We start from the raw sequence: 22,912 nt of genomic DNA on the forward strand, positions 1-22,912 counted from the left end.
AACTTATCACTTAGAATACTCACAATTATAAAATATCTAAGAATAATTCTAAAAATGATGTGTATGGCCTATGTGCTGAAAATTAAAAAAGCTTACTGGAAGGCATTAAAGAAAACCTAAATGAATGGAGAGTACTGATGGGAACAGTAGCATAGTATAGATATCAGGATGGAGGCTGCAAAAGGCAGTGGTGAGCACTGTGGCGTGTGAAAGCAGCAGGGGAACTGCAACCCCTGGGAACCTGGGGTCAAGAGATACAGGTAGAATACAACAGAATGTCTAAGGTTGTGGAAAGAAGCAGGAGTGAAACTTCTAGGGAAATTAAAAAATTTAAAAGCAGTCTTGTATAGCATAAGTAGAAATACAGCACATGTTGAAAATGGATTAAACTCCTTAATCAAAAAATGGATAAAAGAACAGGATCCAACTATATGCTGCTTACAAGGAACTCACTTAGATCTAAAGGAGGATATACACAGGTTGAAAGTGAAAGAATCAAAAAGATATCCCATGTAAATAATAAGCAAAATAGAAAAGAGATGGCTATACTAATAACAGACAAAATAGACTTTATGTCAAAAATTGTTATAAGACACAGGACACTGTATAATGATAAAAGGGTCAATTGACCAAGAAGATGTAACAGTTATAAACATATACCCACCAAACATCAGAGTTCCTAAACACATGGTGCAAACATTATCTGAACTGAAAGGAGAAATAAGACAGTCCTACAATTTGCAGAAGACTTCGATATCCTATTTTCAATAATGGATAGAACAACCAGACAGAAGATCAATAAGAAATAGAGGACCTGAAAAGCAGTATAGACCAACTGGACCTAAAGCACACATATGCAGAACACTCCACACAACAAGAGCAGAATATACATTTTTCTCAAGTGCGTGTGTAACACTCACCAGGACAGACCAAAACAAGTCTCAATAAGCTTAAAAAGACTGAATCATAAAAGTGTCTTTTCCAATCACAATGGAATGAAACTAGAAATCAACAGCAGAAGAAAAACTGGAACACACACAAATATGTGGAAATTAACACACTGTTAAACAATCAATGATTCAAAGAAGAAATTACAAGGGAAATTTAAAAATATCTAGGGACAAATGAAAATGAAAACACAACATACTGGAATGCAGCAAAAGCACTGGCTAAAGAGAAATTTATAGCTATAAAAATCTACAAAGAAAGATTCACAAATCAAATCAATAACAGAACATTGCATTTAACAAAACTAGAAAAATAAAAGGAAACTAAACCCAACAAGCAGAAGAAAATCATACATATCAGAAAATAAGTAAAATGGAGAACAGAAAAACTATAGAGAAAATAATAAAACCAAAAATGAATTCCTTGAAAAGATCATCAAAATTGACAAGCATTTAGCTACATGGACTAAGAAAAACAGAAGACTCAAATAATGAAAATCAGAAGTGAAATAGGGACATTGCAACTGATGCCACAAAAATAAAAGGAGTATAAATAAGAGAATACTATGAACAACTGTACACCAACAAATCGGATGACCTAGATAAAATGGACAACTTCCTAGAAATACACAGCTTACCAAGACTGAATCATGAAGAAATAGCAAATGTGAACAGACCTATAAGTAACAAGGAGACTGAATCAGTAATCAAAAACCTCCCAACAAAGAAAAGCCCAGGACTGACCAGATGGCTTCACTGGTGAATTTTACCAAAAATTTAAAGAAGAATGAAGAACAATCCTCCACATACTCTTTCAAAAAACTGAAGAGAAGAGAACATGTTTAGATTCATTGTATGAGACCAGCATTATCCTGACATGAAAGCCAGACAAAGACACTACAAGGAAAGCAAATAGTCCAATGTCCCTTGTGAACACTGATGAGTCCTGAACAAAATACTAGTGCAGTGGTCCCCAACCTTTTTGGCACCAGGGACCGGTTTCGTGGAAGACAATTTTTCCATGGGCTGGGGGTTGGAGGTGGGAGATGGTTCAGGCGGTAGTGCGAGCAGTGGTTCAGGAAGTAATCCGAGTGATGGGGGGATGGTTCAGGTGGTAATGCAAGTGATGGGGGAAGATGGTTCAGGAAGTAATGTGGGTGATGGGGGGGATGGTTCAAGGTGGTAATGCAAGCAATGGTTCAGGAAGTAATGCGAGTGGTGGTGGGGGGCATGGTTCAGGCGGTAATGCAAGTGATGCAGGAGATGGTTCAGGTGGTAATGCAAGTGATGGGGGGATGGTTCAGGTGGTAATGGGAGTGATGGGAGTGACGGTTCAGGAGGCAATGCAAGCAATGGTTCAGGAAGGTAATGGGAGTGATGGGGAGGATGGTTCAGGCGGTAGTGTGAGCGATGGTTCAGGAGGTAATGCGAATGATGGGGGGGATTGTTCAGGCAGTAATGCAAGTGATGGGGGAGATGGTTCAGGCGGTAATGCAAATGATGGGGGGGATGGTTCAGGTGGTAATGCAAGCAACGGTTCAGGTGGTAATGGGAGTGATGGGGGGATGGTTCAGGCAGTAATGCGGGGGATGGTTCAGGCAGTAATGCGAGCGATGATTCAGGAAGTAATGTGAGCGATGGGGAGTGATGGGGAGCAGCAGATGAAGCTTCACTCGCTTGCCCGCCACTCATCTCCTGCTGTGCGACCTGGTTTTTAACAGGCTGCAGACTGGTACCAGTACTGGTACTAGCGAACAGAATTTAACAGCAAATGGAAAGGATTATATACTATGACTAAGTGTGATTTACTCCTGGAATGCAAGGGTGGTTTAAGAAACTAAAATCAATCAATGTAATACACCACATTAATAAAATGAAGAAAAAAAAATCCCAGAAGATCATCTCAATTGATGCAGAAAAAGCATTTGACAAAATTCAACACTCCTTCACTACTAAAAACTGGTAATAGAAGGAAACTATCTCAGTAAAATTAAGGTCACATATGAAAAGCCCACAGCTAGTATCATACTCAGTGTTAAAAGACTTAAAGCTTTTGCTCTAAGGTCAGGAACAAGGCAAGGATGCCCCATTTTCACTTCTATTCAACATAATACTAAAAAGTCCTAGTCAGAACAATGAGGCAAGAAAACGAAATAAAAGACACCCAAATTTGAAAGGAAGAAGTAAACTTATTTGTTTGCAGACAACATAATCTTATATGTAGAAAACCCTAAAGATTCCGCAAAAAAACCCGTTAGAACTAATAAATGGATACAGCAAGTGTGCAGAATATGAAATCAACACACAAAAATCAGCTGCGTTTTTATATACTGACAACCAACAATCTGGAAAAGAAATTAAGAAAACAATTCCATTTGCAGTAAGCTCCAAAAGAACAAAATACTTAGGAATAAACTTAACCAAGGAGGCGAAAGACTAGTATACTGAAAACTACAAAATGTTGCTGAAAGAAATTAAAGAAGATACAAATAAATGGAAAGACATCCCTTGTTCATGGACTGGGAGACTTATTAATATGGTTAAGATGTCAATAATACCAAAAGCAATCTATAGATTTAATGCACTCCCTATCAATATCCTACCGGCATTTTTCACAGAAATAGAAAAATCCATCCTACAATTCTTATGGAATCCCAAGGGACCCCAAATAGCCATATGAATCTTGGAAAAGATGATGTGCAGTCTCGTACTTCCTGATTTCAAAACTTATTTCAAAACTACTGTACCTTTTAATTTTTGAAGTATGTGGCTACATTATCATTCAAAATGAATTTAAAATAAAAAAACCTGAAAAGCGCTATTTAAAAAAATGAAAGGGAATGAAATAAACTGCTATAAGCAAAGCAAAACATTCTGTCTGCCTGTGGCACCAGGGGCAAACTACCAGACAGAGGATGTGCCCTCTGGCTGGAAGGCTGGTGTGGCTGGTATCAATACCAATAGCCACCAGTACCACCTCCCAGCCTGGGCTCTCAGAAATGGATGGTGCTGTGTTTCAGGCACCAGCCTGGACACAGCTCATCACCACTTCTCAGGTCAGTGTCACAGGTCCTACACTGAAGACCCTGGCAGACGGAGGCTTCCCAAGAGCAGGGTCCGGCTGGGGATTCAGAGGCCGGCAGCCACGCACGCACCTGAAGGACGGCTGCTTAGTGCCCAACCCTCTGCTTACTGTCTCCCTCCTGTACACACTGAGCCGTGATCTTTGAGGGAAAGAGACCTGGATTTTGGGGGTCCCCTGAGATGCACTGGCAGCTCATATCACAAGTTTCCCAAAATATAAAGAATTCCTACAAACCAAAAAGAAAAACAAATGACACCAACATATTTCAACAGGAAATACAAGTGGCTCTTAAATCTAGAGTCAGCATTGCTCGTTGGCAGCACGCTCCATCCCCAGCTCCATTTCCCAGCCATCCTGAGGACCAGTTTCACTTGAATGGCCAATTCTCACCATGAGAGTGTTCACAAAGAAACTCAACAAGAAGGCAGAGGGCTCATACTCAATTCACCCCCTCTGCTCCCCATATCAAGATGAAGAGACAGTAAGGAGCTCAGTATCAAAAAAACGAACAACCCAATTAAAAAATGGGCAGAAGGGCTTCCCTGGTGGCACAGTGGTTAAGAATCCGCCTGCCAATGCAGGGGACACGGGTTCGAGCCCTGGTCCGGGAAGATCCTACATGCTGCGGAGCAACTAAGCCCGTGTGCCACAACTACTGAGCCTATGTGCTACAATTACTGAAGCCCGCGTGCCTACAGCCTGTGCTCTGCAATGAGAGAAGTCACTACACTGAGAAGCCTGCACACTGCAACAAAGAGTAGCCCCCGATGACCGCAACTACAGAAAGCCCGTGCGCAGCAATGAAGACCCAATGCAGCCAAAAATAAAATAAATTAAAAAAAAAAAAATGGACGGAAGACCTAAATAGACATTTCACCAAAGAAGACATACAGATGGCCAAGAGGCACATGAAAAGATGCTCAACATCACTTAATTATTAGTGAAATACAAATCAAAACTACAATGAGGTATCACCTCAATGCCAGTCAGAATGGCCATTATCAAAAAATCTAGAAACAATAAATGCTGGAAAGGGTATGGTGAAAAGGAAACCCTCCTGCACCATTGGTGGGAATGTAAATTGATACAGCTACTATGGAGAACAGTACGGAGGTTCCTTAAAAAACTAAACATAGAACTTCCATATGACCCAGCAATCCCACTACTGGGCATATACCCTGAGAAAACCATAATTCAAAAAGAGACATGTACCACAATGTTCATTTCAGCACTATTTACAATAGCCAGGACATGGAAGCAACCTAAATGCCCACTGACAGATGAATGGATAAAGAAGATGTGGCACATATATACAATGGAATATTACTCAGCCATAAAAAGAAATGAAATTGAGTTATTTGTAGTGAGGTGGATGGACCTAGAGTCTGTCCTACAGAGTGAAGTAAGTCAGAAAGAGAAAAACAAATACCGTACGCTAACACATATATATGGAATCTAAAAAAAAAAAAAAAAATGGTACTGATGAACGTAGTGACAGGGCAGGAATAAAGATGCAGACATAGAGAATGGACTTGAGGACACAGGGCGGGGAGGGGAAGTGAGACTAGCATCGACATATACACACTACCAAATGTAAAACAGATAGCTAGTGGGAAGCAGCGGCATAGCACAGGGAGATCAGTTTGGTGCTTTGTGACCACCTAGAGGGATGGGATCGGGAGGGTGGGAGGGAGGCTCAAGAGGGAGGGGATATGGGGATATATGTATACATATAGCTGATTCACTTTGTTGTACAACACAAACTAACACAGTATTGTGAAGCAATTATACTCCAATAAAGACGTATTAAAAAAAAAAAGCATAAATTCAGAAGAGCGCTGAGGCCAGAAGGGGATGTGGCAGACAGCAGGAATTGGCTCTGTCCAGACCTGCTCCAAGACTTCCCCGCCATAGTCTTCACAGCTTGCCTTCCTGACCTCCCTCCCAGTGGGGGTGTCCAAGTGGTCTACTGGCTGCTGTGAGGCATAGGCTGGCTTTCCTTTTAAGAGGGTGGATGCTACTGGTACTGGCTTCCTTCCTTCAACTGGACATGAAAGCCATCTTATGACATGAGGGAGAGGCCAACAGAATCACAGAGATACAGACCTCCACTTAACTCCAAAGGACTTGTTTTGGAGGATAGAATAAAACTACTTCAGCCACCACTAGACAGGGTGTCATTTACCTGCAGTTGAAAGCATTTGTCATGGATACTGGGACCCCGAGCAGACCAGTGGTTTTAGGCAGTTGGCAGAGGTAAAAAGCAGGTAGCATTGCACTGATGGTGCTCCTGGGAAGGGAGCCACAGGCTCTCCTGGACAAAGCTTGGGGTCAGCAAGAACAGCAGGAAGGAGGGGGAGAGGAGGGTGCATGGCTGGTAACCGGTGGCCTGCCTGTCCTCCCTGCCCCACCTTGGCCTAGAGTGCCCACCTTCAGGCTGAGACAGAGAACCTCTATGTAGAGCTCGGGCTAACGTCTTGGGATCAGGCCCCCAGAGTGGCAGTTGGGCACAGAGTGAGGCCCCACAACCCGGCCAAGGGTAGGGCTTTGTCAGACACGTGCTCCCCCACCCCGTAAGCAGATGGCCTGTCAGGCTTCCCCAGAGGTGAGGTGTGCTGGGAAACAGCTCGACTACTGCAGGTAATTCCGAACACCCTTCCTGTTGAGGACAGGGGACAAAGCTGGTTAAGCAGAAGCAGAACTCCAGGAGCTAATGTGCTGGGGTGAAGGACTGAGCCGGGGTGGGGGAAGGCAGGAATTCAGAGGGACACCTTGGCCTTGGGAACATGTACTGATCAGGAAGAGGCTGAGTGGGCTTCTGTCAGAGTTGAGAGCCCAGGGGACCAAAGCAGGGGCCTAAGGCCCATGAAAGGTGGGGGTCCCTGGTAAACCACCTCTTCTTTGTGCTGGTATCCCCAAGGGATGACCCGACCCTAGAATAAGGGTAAACTGGAAGGAAACCAGCCCCTGCACCAGCCAGTGCCCAGCTCTGAGAAGTCCCCAGGCAGCCTGGAAAACCTCCATCCCGACCGGGTTGAGACCCTGCAGAGCGGGTGCCTTAAGAGCTGGCACCAAAGCAAATAAAATGCCCTGTGCAAAAGCCACATCACCTGAGGTTCAAGCCATTTCTACAAGCAATTTTTCAAATACCATGTCCAGCAGACAGCTGAAAATAACCAGGCACTTGAGGAGATAAGATAATGTGAACGAGAACCAGTAGAAACATTTATAGGCAATAGAGACAGACCCACAAGGGCTCCTGATACTAGGACTATCAGACATGCAATTTTAAAATAAAATAACTAAGCTTACTGTGCTCAAAAGACTAAAATGAAAATTTCAAGGAGAATTAGAACTATAAAAAATGATGGAGCAGAAGGGAGGACATGCTATCTCTCTGATGATGAGGGAAATGAAAGGGAAGCTATAACCAAAGACAGCCTCTAAGTAAAGTCCACAGAATGAATGAAAGACATAGACCGAGAGCTTTGTGAGACTTGAAAGCACCAAGGCAGGATCCCGAAAGAACTTACAAAGCAATGGAAATCGGACTGGCGGCAGTTTTAGCAACAGCAGCAAATGCTAAAAGTCTGTGGCACAATACCTTCAAAACTCTAAAGAGAATTGATTTTGAATTTAGGATTCTAGTAACCAACTAAATTAACATCTACAGCAACAAAATAAAAAATGGAGGCCAAGTACACACCAAGACCTCCAGAGTCCTCCCAGGACTAACCCTCCAATCTTTCACCTCTTTTACCCTCCCATCACCTCTGCTCAGCTGCTCCTTTTACACTCGAGCCCTCATACCTCACGGCCTTTGTCCTCACTCTTCCCTCTGCCTGGATGTTCTTCCCCCAGATATCTGCGGGGCTTCCTCCCTTACCTCCTCTGATCTCTATCAATCAGTCAGTGCTTCCTCGATCACTGGATGTAAAACAGCACCCCATCAGCACTCCGCACCCCTGCCCTCTTCATTGGTGTTCACAGGACCCATCCCCATCAACACATTACATGTACTTGCTCATTTGTCTCCAATCTGCCTCTGTCCCCATGAAGGCGGGGCCCCTGAGCCTTGCTCGCTGCAGCCGGCTGCCGAGCTACACCTGGCCAGAGTGGGGCTCCACCGGCAGCTGCCCAACGGTTGAGTGAAGCAGTGGAGTGAACCGTGCCCCCAGTTCCCTGTCAACCTGTTCCTTGCCCAAGTCGATCAATGCACTCTACCCACTTGTGTGAGCCACAGTCTCACCTGTGCAATTTCATTATGTTCATTATTCTCTTTCCCTCACCTGCTCCACATCCAACCACCCACCCGCCCAGTCTTGTAGGTTTTGCCTCCAAAATACATCTTGAATCTGCTTCCTCTCCCTTCTCTGTGGCTGCCACATGGATCCAAGTTGTCTTCAGCTACTGCCAGGTCTGCCTTGTCCTGATTGCTCTGCTACATCAGCGTCAACTCCTCTGCCGGCTCCCGCTGCCCCAGACTAAACCCCAGCTCCTCACAAGGTCCCAGGGATCCACCTCCTGCCCTCTCTGGACTCACGTCACACCCTCTCCTCTGCCAACGATGTTCCAACCACAGCGGCCTCCATGGGCCAAGCCCTCTGCACTTCTGTCACCTCTACCAGCACATTCCCCGGTCTCCATGGAGCAGGCTCATTCCTGTCCTGGGGTTTCATCCTGAAAGTCCTCTTCCGAGGTCTCCCCGCCGCATTCTCCCAGGCACACCCGTCATCGCTCTGTTGACTGAACTGCTTACTCGCTCACGTCTGCCTCCTGACCGGACTATGAGCCTCACTACTAACAAATCCACAGCCCCCGGCAGGCAGCTTTCCCAGCACAGGCATGTGGCTGAGTGGACGCTCCCTCAGCCCCTGATGCCAAGGGCTCCTGCCAGGGTGGGTGGGCTGGCAACTCGCCCTCTCTCTGATGCCGGCAGTGCGCTGGAAGAGTGTAACAGGGAAGAATTTCAAAGCACTTTGGCTTACTTTTCAATTTCCACCTTTACTTTTCAGGAGAGATTTCTTGTGGCAAAAAGGAAAGTGGCACTTACCACTACTGTTGACTCCCATTGGCTTCCAGTGGAGGAGTGAACAGGCCCCAGTAAGTCCTTGCATATTTCTCGGAGTCGGTATTCAAACCCTAATTACAGAAAACAAAAAACAAAACAAAACAGAAATAGGAACACATTAAAAAAAGAAATAAAGTCAAGAACAGGCTAAGTTGTTGTGTACATCAAAGCAGAAAGAACAAACACTCACTTTGTTGCCTCCTTGTCTCAGTTCAGCGCTCAGAGGCCATAGCAGAGGCTCTGACTCACCCCCCCAATCCCGGGAAACACACGCAGTGGCTGCTGTGTGCTGGGCCAGGGAAAACGAGACGTGGAAGCTCTGGGACAGACCCCCCAAGGGGGTGGAGAATGTGGGGGCTGTGGGAGGAGGGGAGTGGGCTGAGGGGGCCTACTGGAGAGGAGGTGGGGGCAGATGCGCAGGGTCAGGTGGTGTCCTTCGGGAGAAGATGGGCGTGGGAATGAATTTGGGCGGAGGAGACGGAGGAGGAGTTGGGGCTATGGCACAGCCGGGGGGGGGGAGCGCCAGCCACACTGGAGGCAGAATCGGGGGCAGCCGAGGCCACAGGGAATGGAGGAAATCAGCCAGTGATGAGGGTGGAACCTGAGGATGCTTAGAGGAGAGCTGGTGTCCCTGTGAAGCTCGAGTCCTCCTCCCCGCGGGGAGGAAGGAGGGACAGAGAGGGTAGGGGAGTTGTGCGGGCCCTGGGCCATAGGCGCGTGAAGATGGAGAAAGAGAAGCAAGCGGTGGAGGTGAGGTGTCCCCTACAGGGGCAGCCCCAGTGAATTGAAACCCAGGATGGAGGAAACCAGAGAGGAGCCGGAGGCAGGCTTTCCGGGGGTACGGGGGTGAGGCCACACGTGACCTGAGTGCCCGGCAGAGGCACAAGGTTGCAGGAACACCGAGTGTTTATTAAGTCTGGGTGGGATGAGTCCATACTGAACTCATCCCTGGGGTCTGTGGGGGAGGGGTCTGGCAACATGACGAGCGAATTCTGCGAGTTATACCCATAGAGGTCGGGCAAGTTTTTCTGTCTTTTCCGTACTTAATTTGTTTTCTCTAAATCATGAACAAAACAGGGGAGGAGTTGAAAGCAAAGCAAGAAAGGCAGGAGAGGGTGTGGGGGTGCCGGCTCCGTGACCAGGCCCAGGCTGTGTGGTGACACAGGGAGAACTGGGGAGGGCCATCCCCAGGCCACGGCCCTGGAGGCCAAGCTCAAGCGGAGGGAAGCTGGCAAGGCCGGAGCCCACGCCTGCCTCACAGGGAGTCAAGAGGCTGTGGGAGGTCACGTCTTCCAACACCCTGCTGTCTGCTGACCCACAGGAGGAGTGGGGCGGGGCAAGGAGGGGGATCCTGGGACGGGGACATGGGTGTAAGAGCCCTGGTGGGGAAAGCTGGGCTGGAGGGCCGAGGGGAGGTGCTGGAAAGCAAGCTGGCCCTTCCAGGCAGGAGAAAGAGAGGTACAAGCCCACTGATGCTCTGAGGGGGCAACGAGGTCAGGGGGAGCTGAGCCTGTGTCTGTGAGTCCTCTGCCCCCACACCCTCCTGCCGCCAATCCTTGTGGCCTCAGGGGCTGCTCGGTTCAGCCCGTGGTGGGGCGGGACACCTGCTGAGCTGCCCACCTCACTGACTTGGGAGCGGGAGGGCAGGGCCCCAGGGGGCAACCACGGGAAGCCGGGAGGGAGGACAGAGCCCAGGCTGCTGCACCTGGGCCCTGACACTCGGGCCCTCGGGAGGGTCCCGTTGGGACGGGGACTGAGTGGGGCCCGGGAGGACAGAAGGACCACCGGGAAGCTCACCTTCGTTCACGAGGTATCGCACGTAGAGGAGAAGCCAGTGGCGGTACTCGTGGCTGGAGCGCAGGGTGAGCGCTGCAGCGACCTGGCTCTCCAGGTAGGCCAGGGTGGTCTCCTGCTGCACCATGTGAGGCACGGAGAAGAGCCGGGCTGCCTGTCTCCCTGAGCTGCTGGGGTGGGGAGGGGCAGATATCAGACTCCACGGCAGCCCAACCGCCCCCAGGTCCTGCTGTTCTGCACCTCCCATCTAGCCCCCGAGGGGACAGGCCAGCAGCCCAGGCCCCCACCCAAAGTGCAGCCCAACATGGGGATCCATGACCCGCAGCCCCTCAGACTGCCGCCCAGGTCTTGAAGTGACAGAGCTGTGACCCTGCACCCTGAGACAGTGCTCACTGTGGCTCCCAGCCCTCGGCAGCCCCAGCCCAGCCCTGTGAGTGCCGCTGGGCTCAGGCAGTCAGAAGGCAGGCCTCGGAGGGACCACGTCCACACAGCCAGCCGGATGCCTCCCCTGCACCCGGGTCACCTACGTGGAGGCGCGGCCCTGGACTATGGCTAAGGGTCCCGAGCACAGCATGGCGTCCTGGGGTGGCAGGCTGCTCCTGAAGTCTGCACACTGGGCCAGGGAGTCCTGCTTGTCAGAAACCAGGTTCCTGGGGAGGCAAAGGCAGGAGCAGAACTCAGGGAAACCAGGAGGCCCAGCAGAGGCAGGCGGCGAGGGGCACTGAGGGAGCCGAGGTCCCTGTATGCCCATGTGGGGCCTCCTTACTCGGACACTCTGGCCCTGGGTCTTAGGTCCTGGGGGCAGGGGGCGAGTATGCCTGGGATGCTAGTCTGTCTGGGAGCCCATGTGCTGCGGCCCTCGGAAGCAGCTGAGGAGTCCCGGCGTCCAGCCTCCCAGAGCTCACACAGCACCCCAGGCATCAGCGCTTCACATTCTCTGGACCCTTCACACAATTTAAAAACAGCCTGGTGCCTACAGAGTCCACATTTCCCTTCTCAAATAACCAGCTTGTTTCCATTATTATACCAATCACATACAATACACGATATTTTGCAATTTGGAGGAGAAGGGAGTGGGGATTTTGAGGGTTGCTGCTTTTTTTTTTTTTAACTCAAGAAAGAGATCTCAGTCTGAGGATAAACTTGTGTCCGGCAACCCTTAACAGAGACAGGCTGGATGGTGGCACACTTGGGCCTGAAGGAGCAAGGTGCAGGCAAGAGAAACCTTCTGATTGGCTGGTACACGAGGTACACCATTCCTAACTCTGGGTTAAGATCTCTGATGTACAAAGAAGTTCTACAGGTACTTCCCTGCTTAGGACTCCATGTTTCCTATGCAGGGGGCCCAGGTTCGATCCCTAGTTGGGGAGCTAAGATCCGTGAGACATGCAGTGCGGCAGAAAAAAAAAAAAAGAGGTTTTACAAATATAGAAAAGGACTCCAAAATGGACAGAGCAAAGGTACAGACCTCACACGTGGTGAGTGACAGTGCAGCCCCACTAATGCACCAAGGCAGTCGGAAGTGTCCCTTGGCTCCGACTAAGTTACAAAAACAGCAGGGTTGGATGAGGCTGCCGTGAAGCTGACGGCACCTACGGAGGCCAGGCTGGAACTACTCATCGACAACCATAAAAGTTCAAATGTCTGCTCCAGACAAAGTGACCCCCGGGGAACAGTGGAGGGGAAGGACAGCGTCCCTGTGCACGGGTCTGAGGGCAGAGAGGCAGGGGGCCGGCAGGGATGGGGGCTGCACTGTGGCCTCCACTCTGGCCAGACTCCCAGGAGAAGCGGGCCAGGCAGGGCCCTTGCTGGCTGTGCTGGGTTCTGGCTCAGATGGACCCTCCATGGGGCAGGGCTCAGGGCGGCGTGCTTACCACGCAGACAGTGATGGGTTGAAGCAGTAGGCCTTCCCGTCCGACAGGTTCATCACGGGGATTCCATGCTGCGTCAGCAAGATCTGTGACACCGTCATGTCACTTCCTAGGGAGACACCAAGAAGGGGTTCCAGCGTATTCCCGTCAGCGGGCGCCATGGCTCCCGCAGCTCTAGCCATGCAGAAGGGACCCCAGAGTCTGCTCTCCATCTCAGTTGAGCAGAGCCCTTTGTGCCAGACCTGGACTTGAGCTGCCCGCCCCCAATCCCACCCCAGGGATGGGGCGGCCCCCGGCCAAGCTCACCTGCCAAGATGGAGTGTAGGGACTCTTCCTTCACCACCACTATCTGCCTGTGCACATCCCTGGGGGAGAGAGGAGCAGCTCACCCTCCAGCCGGGCCCGAGGGCCTGTGTGCCGGTGGGGGGGGGGGCGACCCTCCCTGAAGCAAGGGGCACCCGCACAGCCGCTCCCGCCCTGCCTCTCACCAGACGGACAGCGTGGCTGTGGCGGTGAGGGCCATGACGTAGGAGCCAGTGCAGTGCAGGGTGGAGATCGGGGATGGCAGCAGGATGGGAGGGAGGAGGCGTCGACCACAGGTGGAGAACACGGACAGCATCCGCTTTTCACAGGCGACACACACCACGTCACTGGGGGAGCAGGGGGCTGGCATCAGGGGGGCTGGGAGCTCTGGTGGCCCCGAGATGCAGGGACAGAGCCAGGTGGGCGGCAGAGCTGATGGTGCCTACTGGAGACCTCTGCCTGGAGATGGAGTCCTCTCCCCCATGTGGTGGCTCAGGCTTTTCTGGACTCACACGGAACTGCCCCCAGGGAGCACATGCCCGAGGACCAGCGGCCCTGACAGTGAGCCAGGAAGCAGACCTCACTGCTCGGGAGCAGCTGCAGAGCACCCCCCCCCCCCCCGACAGACTCGTAGCTGAGACCAGCCAGAGGGGCCCTGGGAGGCCTCTGCCCAGACAGGCCGGGGGGAGTGTGGGGACAACAGGGCGCATCTCCCACAGGGGGCGCCCAGCTGTGCTCAGAAGGCCTTCGAGACCGGGATGGGAGAGACATGTCGCTCCCTGAGCGAGGAAGGCTTCACCACGAGTGTATCGGCGCAGTCTCGTGTCTCTCCTCTGAGCACCCACTAGGCCCCTTGGCTCTGCCCGGCACAAGCAGGCTCTGCCTTCCTAGTGGGGTCTCCTGGGGTGAGAGCAAGCCTAGAGTGAGGCCAGAGCCTCAGACCCCAGGCAGTGGGAGTAGGCGTGCAGCCAGCACAGCAAGGTCCGGCCCAGCAGCCCACTGGAACCCTGCTCCAAATCACTTCTGGGCCGCCAGCCGGCGCCTATGGTCTGCACGGGCAGCCAGCTCACAGCGAGGTCAGCCAAGGAAGAGTCCCTGTGTTCTGTCTGCTCGTCCCTGTGGTCAGGGCGCACCTGCAGCAAGCCCGCTGCCAGGGATGCCGAACCTCTGGAGCTGCGGTGCCGGGGGCAAGTCTGCACGCTGGGCTGGGGCCTGGCTGGCCGCTTGGCCGGACTCTCCAGCAGCCTCTAGGTCACATGGGGAGGCTGTGCTGACACACCTGGCCCCCAGCTGGGGCGTGCCAACTGCCTTGGGACCAGGGACGAAGGGGGAGCCCCAGGGGATGGAGGGAGGAACAAAACGGTGGTTCCGTCCAGGCCCAGCACCTGGCTCGCTCAGGGCCAGGGTCACAGACATTGGTGAGAGTGTTTCACATGCAGCCTCATGATAAAGGATTCCGGGCCTAATGAAAACGACCAAATCTAAGCTGAAAGCTTTGTAAGACCCTCGTAGGGGTACTGAGCACACAATCCCGACTGGGGCCATACGTCCCCGGGTCCTCTTTCCAGATGGAGCATGTGCGGGGCCACCTCCAGGGGTGGTGGAAAGACACTGGGTGACTGACCACCGAATTCAGGTCTCCCTCAAAAGGGCAGATCTGGAAAGGGCTGGCCTTGGGACTCTGAGGACAGTCAGAAGTCCATGCTGACTTCCTTGGATGAAAACCTGGGGTCCAGAGAAAAGGCCAGTCAAGGTCAGAGAGAGGCAGGCAGAGCTCGGCCTGGAAATGGAGACTTCAGGAATCTGACTAAAATGCCCAGGGGGCTTAGGTGACCCTCCAGTACTCAGTTTCCTCTCCTGTAACACGGGGGTGATGGTGCCACCTTCATGGGGTGCCCCAGGGACTCGGATGACTCAGGCACCAGCTCAGTCCCGAGCGAGGCTAGGCGTAGGCCTCCCTCAGACAGGCCACCTCCCAGGACAGCCCAGTACCCCACAGCGCAGTGCGGGGTCTTGCTTTACGTTAAATGCCAGTGGGGTGGAGACCCCTGCTCTTACCAGCTGCCGGCAGCGGTGAGGATCCGGCTGGTGAGCACCGTCTCCCACTCCTTCCCTTCCCGGCTGCACTTCAGGCGGCTCAGCTTTATGCCCCCCACGGCCGTCACCTCGTTCTCCACCTCGATGTACATGGAGGGGTCGGAGCTCACCTGGGGGAGAGAAGCAAACAGAACGTTTTCAGCAGCAGTGGCCTCAGACGTGGGCCACGGACAGAGGGAAGGACACGCAAGGGTGGAACAGAGCTGCCGGCCAACAGCAGGCTGGGGGTGGGGTGGTCACAGGGCAGGACAGGGGGCCAGAGGTCCCAACGTGCAGCCCCCAGGGCAGGGCAAGTCCCAGGAGCTGGTGTCCACCTTGTCCTCTGTGCAGTGGAGCAGAGAATTGGTGTCACAGCTAAAGACCTCGAAGCCTCCGGATCCCACCACCTCCTCTCACAAGGGAGGATGCAGAGAAGGCAAGCAACCGGCCAAGAGAACACGGCACAGAAGGACCCCAGTCCGCTCGGGGGGACATGGGTCTCCTGACTCCTAACTGAAGGATCTTCAAAGACTGTCAGGTTTGGCCAGAACAGAGGCTGTGTCGGCACTTGGAGGAAAGGTCTGGAAAGCCCTTAGGCCCTCCAGCTCCTTGGCAGTGCACCTTGGCATGCACACTGGAGCCCAGTGTCACTGATAGGAGTGTCCCCAGAAAAGCGTGGGGAGACGTGTGCAGTTCAGCACCAGCTCCACACGGGCTCAGCCTCGTGTTTTGTGTCTGGGGAGCAGACAGGCAGATACCCAACGTGGGACCTAGGTGAGCGGTTCGTACTTGTGTGGCCACGCAGTGTGTGAGCTGGGGTGGAGGGTCGGCTGTGGCTGGGGGCTGGGCCCCCAGAAACCAAGAACAGCCCCACACAGCACTCTGCAAGGAAGGCCCTGGGGTGATGGGGGCCGGCTGAGTTTGGGAGGGGGATTTGTGCAAGAAGAACCAGGGGACCCCACCCTTAGATCCAGAAGGACCTGTCCACCTGCCCCCTGGCAGCCCTGAGGGGCAGCCTGGGCTGGGGCAGCGTGCAGCCCACCTGCATGTGGGGTTCTAAAGGGTTTCCCGAGGACATGAACCTGAGCTGAGGTATAGAGGGTGGGAGATGACGGTGTGTGCAAGGCCTGGTACGGGTGCTGGGCTGAGCGGCCAGAGGGCCTCTGGGGATAAAGGACTACTTGCTGTAGATCTGTGTTTTGAACAAGCCCGTAGTTAGAAGATTCCACTCGAGACCTTGAAAGGCCCTGATGATGACCCCACGCTGGGCACTGGGAAGTGGACAGGCCAGCAGGCTGGTCAAGAGACAGACCAGTGCCACACGGTCCCATGGGCTGAGCCCACGGCCAAGAGTGGAGATCGAGGAGGCTTCCAGGAGAAGGAACACCTGGGACAGGTCTTGAAGGAGCTGGGCACCCAGAAGATGGAGGGTAAAGCCATGGAGGAGAGGCGTGGGGGCTGGGGAAGTGAGGGGTCCCAGAGAAGAGGCCAGCCTTCTTGTTAAGATTGGGTGGCTGCTCTGCTCAGCCACAACTTCCCCCAGAAGGTGATAGAGAGCCACTTGAAAGCAGCCCCAAGTCTGTGACAATTCAGGGTTTACAGCCCCCAGGGGGTGGGGGTGGGCAGGCGGACAAAAAGAATGTGCAGGCTTGGGAGGGAGGGAGGCGGAGGTCTGCTCACCTGCAGGGTGAAGGCTCTCTGGGGGCCCGGCATGGGCAGCTTCAGCGCAGCTGCTGGGACAGACAAACACACGGCGTCCTTCTCTGCGGTCAGGGCAGCTGGGGACTGCAAGAGCAGAGATGTCCCTGAGCCCTGCCCTGCACTGGAGGGCAGTGCCAGGTAAAGGTGAGTCACCAGAGGTGAGGCTGGGCCTACTACCTGGGTGTTTCCACCCTCTGTGAGGGCAGATGAACGCTACAGAGACCCCTACTGCAGAGACGAGGCAGCTGACCCCAGGGAGGGGCTCAAGGACTCTGGGTGGGTCGGGGCAGTTCTGGAGGTATACGTGTCCACGCCAGCTCTCCCCACACCGATGAGGCACGCGGGGCCCCCCTTCTTCCCCAGGGCATATGCAGGCTCCCACACCGAGCTCAGGAGGTGGGCCGGGGGCAGCACCGGCCCGCCAGCCTCACCTGCACAGACAGGGACATGGGCATGAGCCGCGAGTCCTTCCGAGGCCGCCCTTTCTTCTTCTTCTCCACCGTTTCCACCTCGAGCTCCAGCTTCCGCTTGGAGAGTGAGGAGGGCTTGGCCACAGGGACCTTCTCGTCGCTGTCACTGCTGCTCTCCAGGACATCCCGGGGCCGCAGCTCCTTCACAAGGCTCTGCTCTTTCAACCTGCACAAACACAGACACCCGTGGCTTTTCCACAGGACTACTAGTTTCATGATAATCAATAAAATCCATACTCATCCCCAAAAGTTAATAAATTAAAAAAGTAGGAGAGGACTTCTGGTTTCTGCTCTAAGATGCAAACTGCTTGGGAGTCGTCATTCTCACTCTTAAAATAAGAGGAAAACTGAAAACCTGTACACCAACAACTCTTCTTAGACCCACCAGAGAAACAGCTGCCCTGACAACTGGAGACAAGGCGAAGACATAAAACCGACTGGAGCCCCCACCAGGGAGGGAGGAGGGCACCCACACTTGCGTTAGTTTTATCTCCAGGAGCTCCACCAGTTGTCATGGGTGGAGATCAGGAATGGAGGGCTCCTCCCATATGCTTTGGGCTGAGGAAGGGGAAAGCAACCACTCTGAAACATACCCAGAGTCCTGTTCTCCTTAACAAAAGCCTTCCCCCAAGGAAAACTACTTTACTGAGTATGATGTGACCTGGGGGCAGGGCAATCAACCAACTCCAGCCTAGTCCCCCTCCACACGCACTAAGAAACTCTCTTGAAGGTCATAGGCCAGGGACTCTGGCCCAACAACAACACAGGAGACAATCATGAGACTAGAGAGTGCTTCTCCTCCCCAATACCCCACAAAATCAACAGGGCCCCTGTGTAATAAGAACACTAGATCACAACTAAGAGAACTGCAAGACACAGACTCCATTTAACAAGGAGTTTCTAGGGAAACTCAAGGAAAACAGGGAGAGAAAAGCAAAGACACCAGAAGAAATGGAAGCCTCTAACACCTGCAGCTTCAGGAGACAGTAAATAAGACCTAATTCTTACCAGGTAAACAAAACCTCACATTAAAGACCTTTTACCCCCAGTTCCTATTACTTAGTACATTATGTCCAGGTTTCAACAAAAATTACAAGACATGATAAAAGGCAAAACAAAACAAAATCAAACAAAAACCCAAAATGAAACAGTCTCGAGATGAAGCAGGATCAGAACCAGAGTCAGACATGGCAGCAATTTTGGAATTATGAGGCCAGGATTTTTAAATAACTTATTAATATGTTAAAGGCTCTAATGGAAAAATCAGGACTACACACAAGAACAGATGGATCATATAAGCAGAGAGAATTTAATAATAATAATAGCTAAGACTTTTTCAAAATTAATGAAAGATAACAAACCACAGATCTCAGCTGCTCAGAGAACACTAAGTAGAATAAATATCAAAAAATCCACACCTACCTACACATAACATAAACTGCAGCAAACCAAAGACAAACAGAAACTCTTGAGAGAAGCAGAGGGAAAAATACACTTCAGCTAATAAGGGACAGAATAAAGGTTACAACAGACCTCTCTTCAGAAACCGTTCAAGCAAAAACTGACTTAAGTGAAACATATAAGGTGTTAAAAACAAACCCAGCAACCTAGAATTCTGTACCCACTGAAATTATATCTCAAAAAATGAAAGAGAAATAAAGGTTTTCTCAGACAAAAACAACAAAAAGACACTAGAGGAAATGTGTTGCAGCAGAACTGCCTTGCAAGAAATGTTAAAAGAAGTTCTTCAGAGAGAAGGAAAATGATACAGGTCAAAAACTCAGATCTGCATGAAGAAAGTGCTAGAGAAAGAATAAGTACTGTAAGAATTTTATTTGTCTTATTCTTAATTAAAAGATAACTTTTTGGGAATTCTCTGGCAGTCCAGTGGTTAGGACTCTTTGCTCCCAATGCAGGGGGTCTGGGTTTGATCCCTGGTTGGGGAACTAAGATCCCACATACCACAATAAGCACATGTGCCACAACTACTGAGCCCGTGAGCTCTAGAGCTCAAGCACTGCAACTAGAGAAGCCCGAGTACTGTAACAAAGACCCAGTGCAGCCAAAATTAATTAATTAATTAATTAATTTAAAAAAAGAACAAATCACATTCTCTAAATAAGAAATAAAAAATAGAACATAATCATATTATAAAAAAAATCCCTGGTCGGGGAACTAAAATCCACAGGCCACACACACGCACACACACACACACACACACACACAAGTAAAAGATAACTTTTTGTTCAAACTAGTAACAGCAACAATGTATTGGATGATAAGTGAAATAAATAAACAGTAGCAATGTTATATGTCTTGGAAAGAAAGAATTGGGAATACTTTGTTAACAGGCACCTGCACTACTCTTCAGCATTATAACATTATTTGAAAGTGTATTTAGTTATAAATGCTTATTTCAAACTGTAGGGCAACCACTAAAAAAAATTTAAAAAGCAGTACAGTTGACATGCTAAGAGAGACAATGGAAGAGACACATTATCTTACTATCTAAGATATTCTTAGATAATGCTAAGAGATAATATAAGAGAGAGAAAATGGAATCATACCAAAAACATGCTCAATTAAAACCAGAGAAGGCAGAAGAAAAAGGGGGAGACCAAAATCGTTAAGAATATGGTAGATATTAATTCACTATATCAATAATCACTTTAAATACAAATATTCCAAATATACCAATTAAAAGAAACTGACAAAAAGAATGAAAAAGAAAACCCACATATATGTTGTCTACAAGAAACTCAGCTTAAATATAAAGACACATAAATTAAAAGTAAAGGCTGGTTCCAACTATATGACATTCTGGAAAACAAAAAACTATGGAAATAGTAAAAAAAATATCAGTTATTGCCAGCGGTTGGGAGGAGAGAGGGATGAACAGGCAGAGTGCAGAGGATTGTTAGGTCAGTGAAACTATTTTGTATGATACCATTATGGTGGTAGATGCATGTCCTTATACACTGTCCAAACCCACAGAATGCACAACACCAAAGGTGAACACTTAATGTAAACTATAGACTTTGGGTGATAATGATGTGTCTGTGTAGTTTTATTGGTTGTAACCAATGTATCACTCAGATGTGGGATGTCAATAGTTAAGGCAGAGGGGTATATGAGAACTCTCTGTACTTTCTGTACGATTTTGCTGTGAACCTTAAACTGTTCAAAAAAAATAAGTCTACTCTTTAAAAAAAGGGATGGAGAAGGACATGCCACACTAACACTAATTAAAAGAAAGCTGGAGTAGCTGTATTAATCTCAGACAAAGCAGTCATCAGAGTAAGGAAAATTATCAAGAATAAAGACAGGCATTATATGATGATAAGAGGGTCGATTTTCCAAGAAGACATAGCAATCCTTAATATGCATACATCTAACAACAGAGTGTGTCAAAATACATGTGGAAAAACTGATAGAACTGGAAGAAGAACTACACAAGTCCACTATTATAGCTGGAGATTTCCATATACCTCTATCAGTAATCAACAGATCCAACAGACAGAAAATCAATGAGGACATAATTAATTGAACAGTACCATCATTCATTGTATTTAATTGACATTTAAAAAATACTTCATTTATCAATAGCAGAATATACACTATTCTCAAGATCACATGGAATATTCACTAGTATAGACCATATTCTGGGTCATAAAATATACTCTAACATATATAAAAGAACAGAAATCATACAAAGTATGCTTCAAGACCACAACAGAATTAAAGTAGACATCAATAACAGAAAGTCAGAAAACACACATCTTTCATGATTAAACAACATTTCTAAATAACACATGGATCAGAGAAAAAGTCTCAAAAGAAATTTTAAAATATTGAATTAAATTAAAATGAAAACACAATGTCAAACTTTATGGGATACAGTGAAAGCAGTGCTTAGAGGGAAGCTTATTGCAGAGAATGCATAAATTAGAAAAAAAGAAAGACCTGAAATAACTTCACCTTTAGGAACTAGAAAAAGATGAGCAAGCAGTAGAAAATTAATAATAAAAAATAAAATAATATTAAATAAAAATAATAATGCAGTAACATTAATGCAATAATAAGCAAAATAATCTAAAGCAAGCAGAATAAAGTAAATAGTAAAAATTAGAGCATAAATCAATGAAATTGAAAAGGGAAAATAGAGAAAAATCAATGAAATAAAAAGCCAGTTCTTTGAAAAGATCAATAAAATTGATAAACTTATAGTGAGGCTAATCAGAAAAGGAGAGAGAAGACACAAATTACTAATATCAGAAATGAAAGGGGAGGGACTTCCCTCGTGGTGCAGTGGTTAAGAATCCGCCTGCCAATGCCGGGACACAGGTTCAAGCCCTGGTCCAGGAAGATTCCACATGCTGCCGAGCAACTAAGCCTGCGCACCACAACTACTGAGCCTGTGCTCTAGAGCCCGTGCTCCACAATGAGAAGCCACTGCAATGAGAAGCCTGCGCACCTCAACAAAGAGTAGCCCCTGCTCACTGCAACTAGAGAAAGCCCGCGTGCAGCAACAAAGACCCAATGCAGCCAAAAAAAAAATAAAATAATTTATATAAAAATAAAGAAATGAAAGGGGAGGTAAGCAACAAGGATTTACTGTATAGCACAAGGATCCATATTCAATATCTTGTAATAACCTATAATGGAAAATAATCTGAAAAATATATAACTGAGTGATTTTGCTACACAAAATATATTGTGTGAGACTAACACAATATTGTAAATCAACTACACATCAATAAAAAAAGAAAGAAATGAAAGGGGGCCCTCACTACTGATCCCATCCATGGACATTAAAAGGATCATAAAGGAATATTATGAACAACTTTATACCCATATATTTGATAAGTTAGTTAAAATGGACCAGTTCTTTGAAAAAAAAAATCCACAAAACTCACACAAGGAAAAATAAATCTGAATAGACCTGTATCTATTAAAGAAATTAACCAACAATTAATAATCTTCCAAGAAAGAAAGCACCAGACCCAGACAGTTTTACTGGTGAATTCTATCAAACATTTAAGAAAGAAATTATACCAATTCTCCACAATCTGTTCCAGAAAACAGAAGTACAGGAAATAAATCCTAACTCCTATGAGGCCAGCATTACCCTAACTAATATCCAAACCAGATTACAAGAAAGAAGAACTACAGACCAATATCTCTCATGAACAAAGATTCAAAAATCCTCAACAAAATATTAGCAAATTGAATCCAACAATGTATAAAATGAATTATACACCATGACCAAATGGGATTTATTCCAGGTAGGCATACTGATTTAACATTCAAAAATCAATTAACGTAACCCACCACATCCAACAACACTAAAGAAGAGCATTATGACCATATCAACTGATGCAGAAAAAGCATATGACAAAACCAAACACCTATTAATGATAAAAACTTAGCAAACTAGAAATAGAGAACTTAACTTGATAAAGAATAACCACAAAAAAACCTTACTGTTAACATTTTACTGGAAGTCTTAGCTAATACAGTATGACAAGAGACGGAAATAAAAGGTATAAAGATTGGGAAGGAAAAATAAAACTGTGTTCAGTGAATAAAAACAT

At 48.6% G+C, this 22,912-nt stretch overlaps 1 protein-coding gene across 5 annotated transcripts in view; it reads right to left on the bottom strand.

The window, feature by feature from the left end:
* HIRA (histone cell cycle regulator) overlaps positions 1–22,912 on the bottom strand; it is a 74,435-nt gene that overhangs the window by 2,364 nt on the left and 49,159 nt on the right. For 3 of the 5 annotated variants that reach the window (XM_060028542.1, XM_060028545.1, XM_060028546.1), the window contains 9 exons: positions 17,280–17,484; positions 16,828–16,932; positions 15,130–15,278; positions 13,257–13,418; positions 13,075–13,133; positions 12,772–12,877; positions 11,425–11,547; positions 10,901–11,067; positions 9,086–9,174 (listed from right to left, as the gene is read on the bottom strand). In XM_060028542.1, coding sequence (XP_059884525.1) covers positions 9,086–9,174; positions 10,901–11,067; positions 11,425–11,547; positions 12,772–12,877; positions 13,075–13,133; positions 13,257–13,418; positions 15,130–15,278; positions 16,828–16,932; positions 17,280–17,484 — 1,165 coding nt within the window. The remainder of the gene's footprint in view (positions 1–9,085; positions 9,175–10,900; positions 11,068–11,424; positions 11,548–12,771; positions 12,878–13,074; positions 13,134–13,256; positions 13,419–15,129; positions 15,279–16,827; positions 16,933–17,279; positions 17,485–22,912) is intronic. The other 2 variants (XM_060028543.1, XM_060028544.1) reach the window with 2 other exon arrangements.

This window comes from Delphinus delphis, chromosome 13 (assembly GCF_949987515.2).
Source record: "Delphinus delphis chromosome 13, mDelDel1.2, whole genome shotgun sequence".
Lineage (NCBI taxonomy): Eukaryota > Metazoa > Chordata > Mammalia > Artiodactyla > Delphinidae > Delphinus > Delphinus delphis.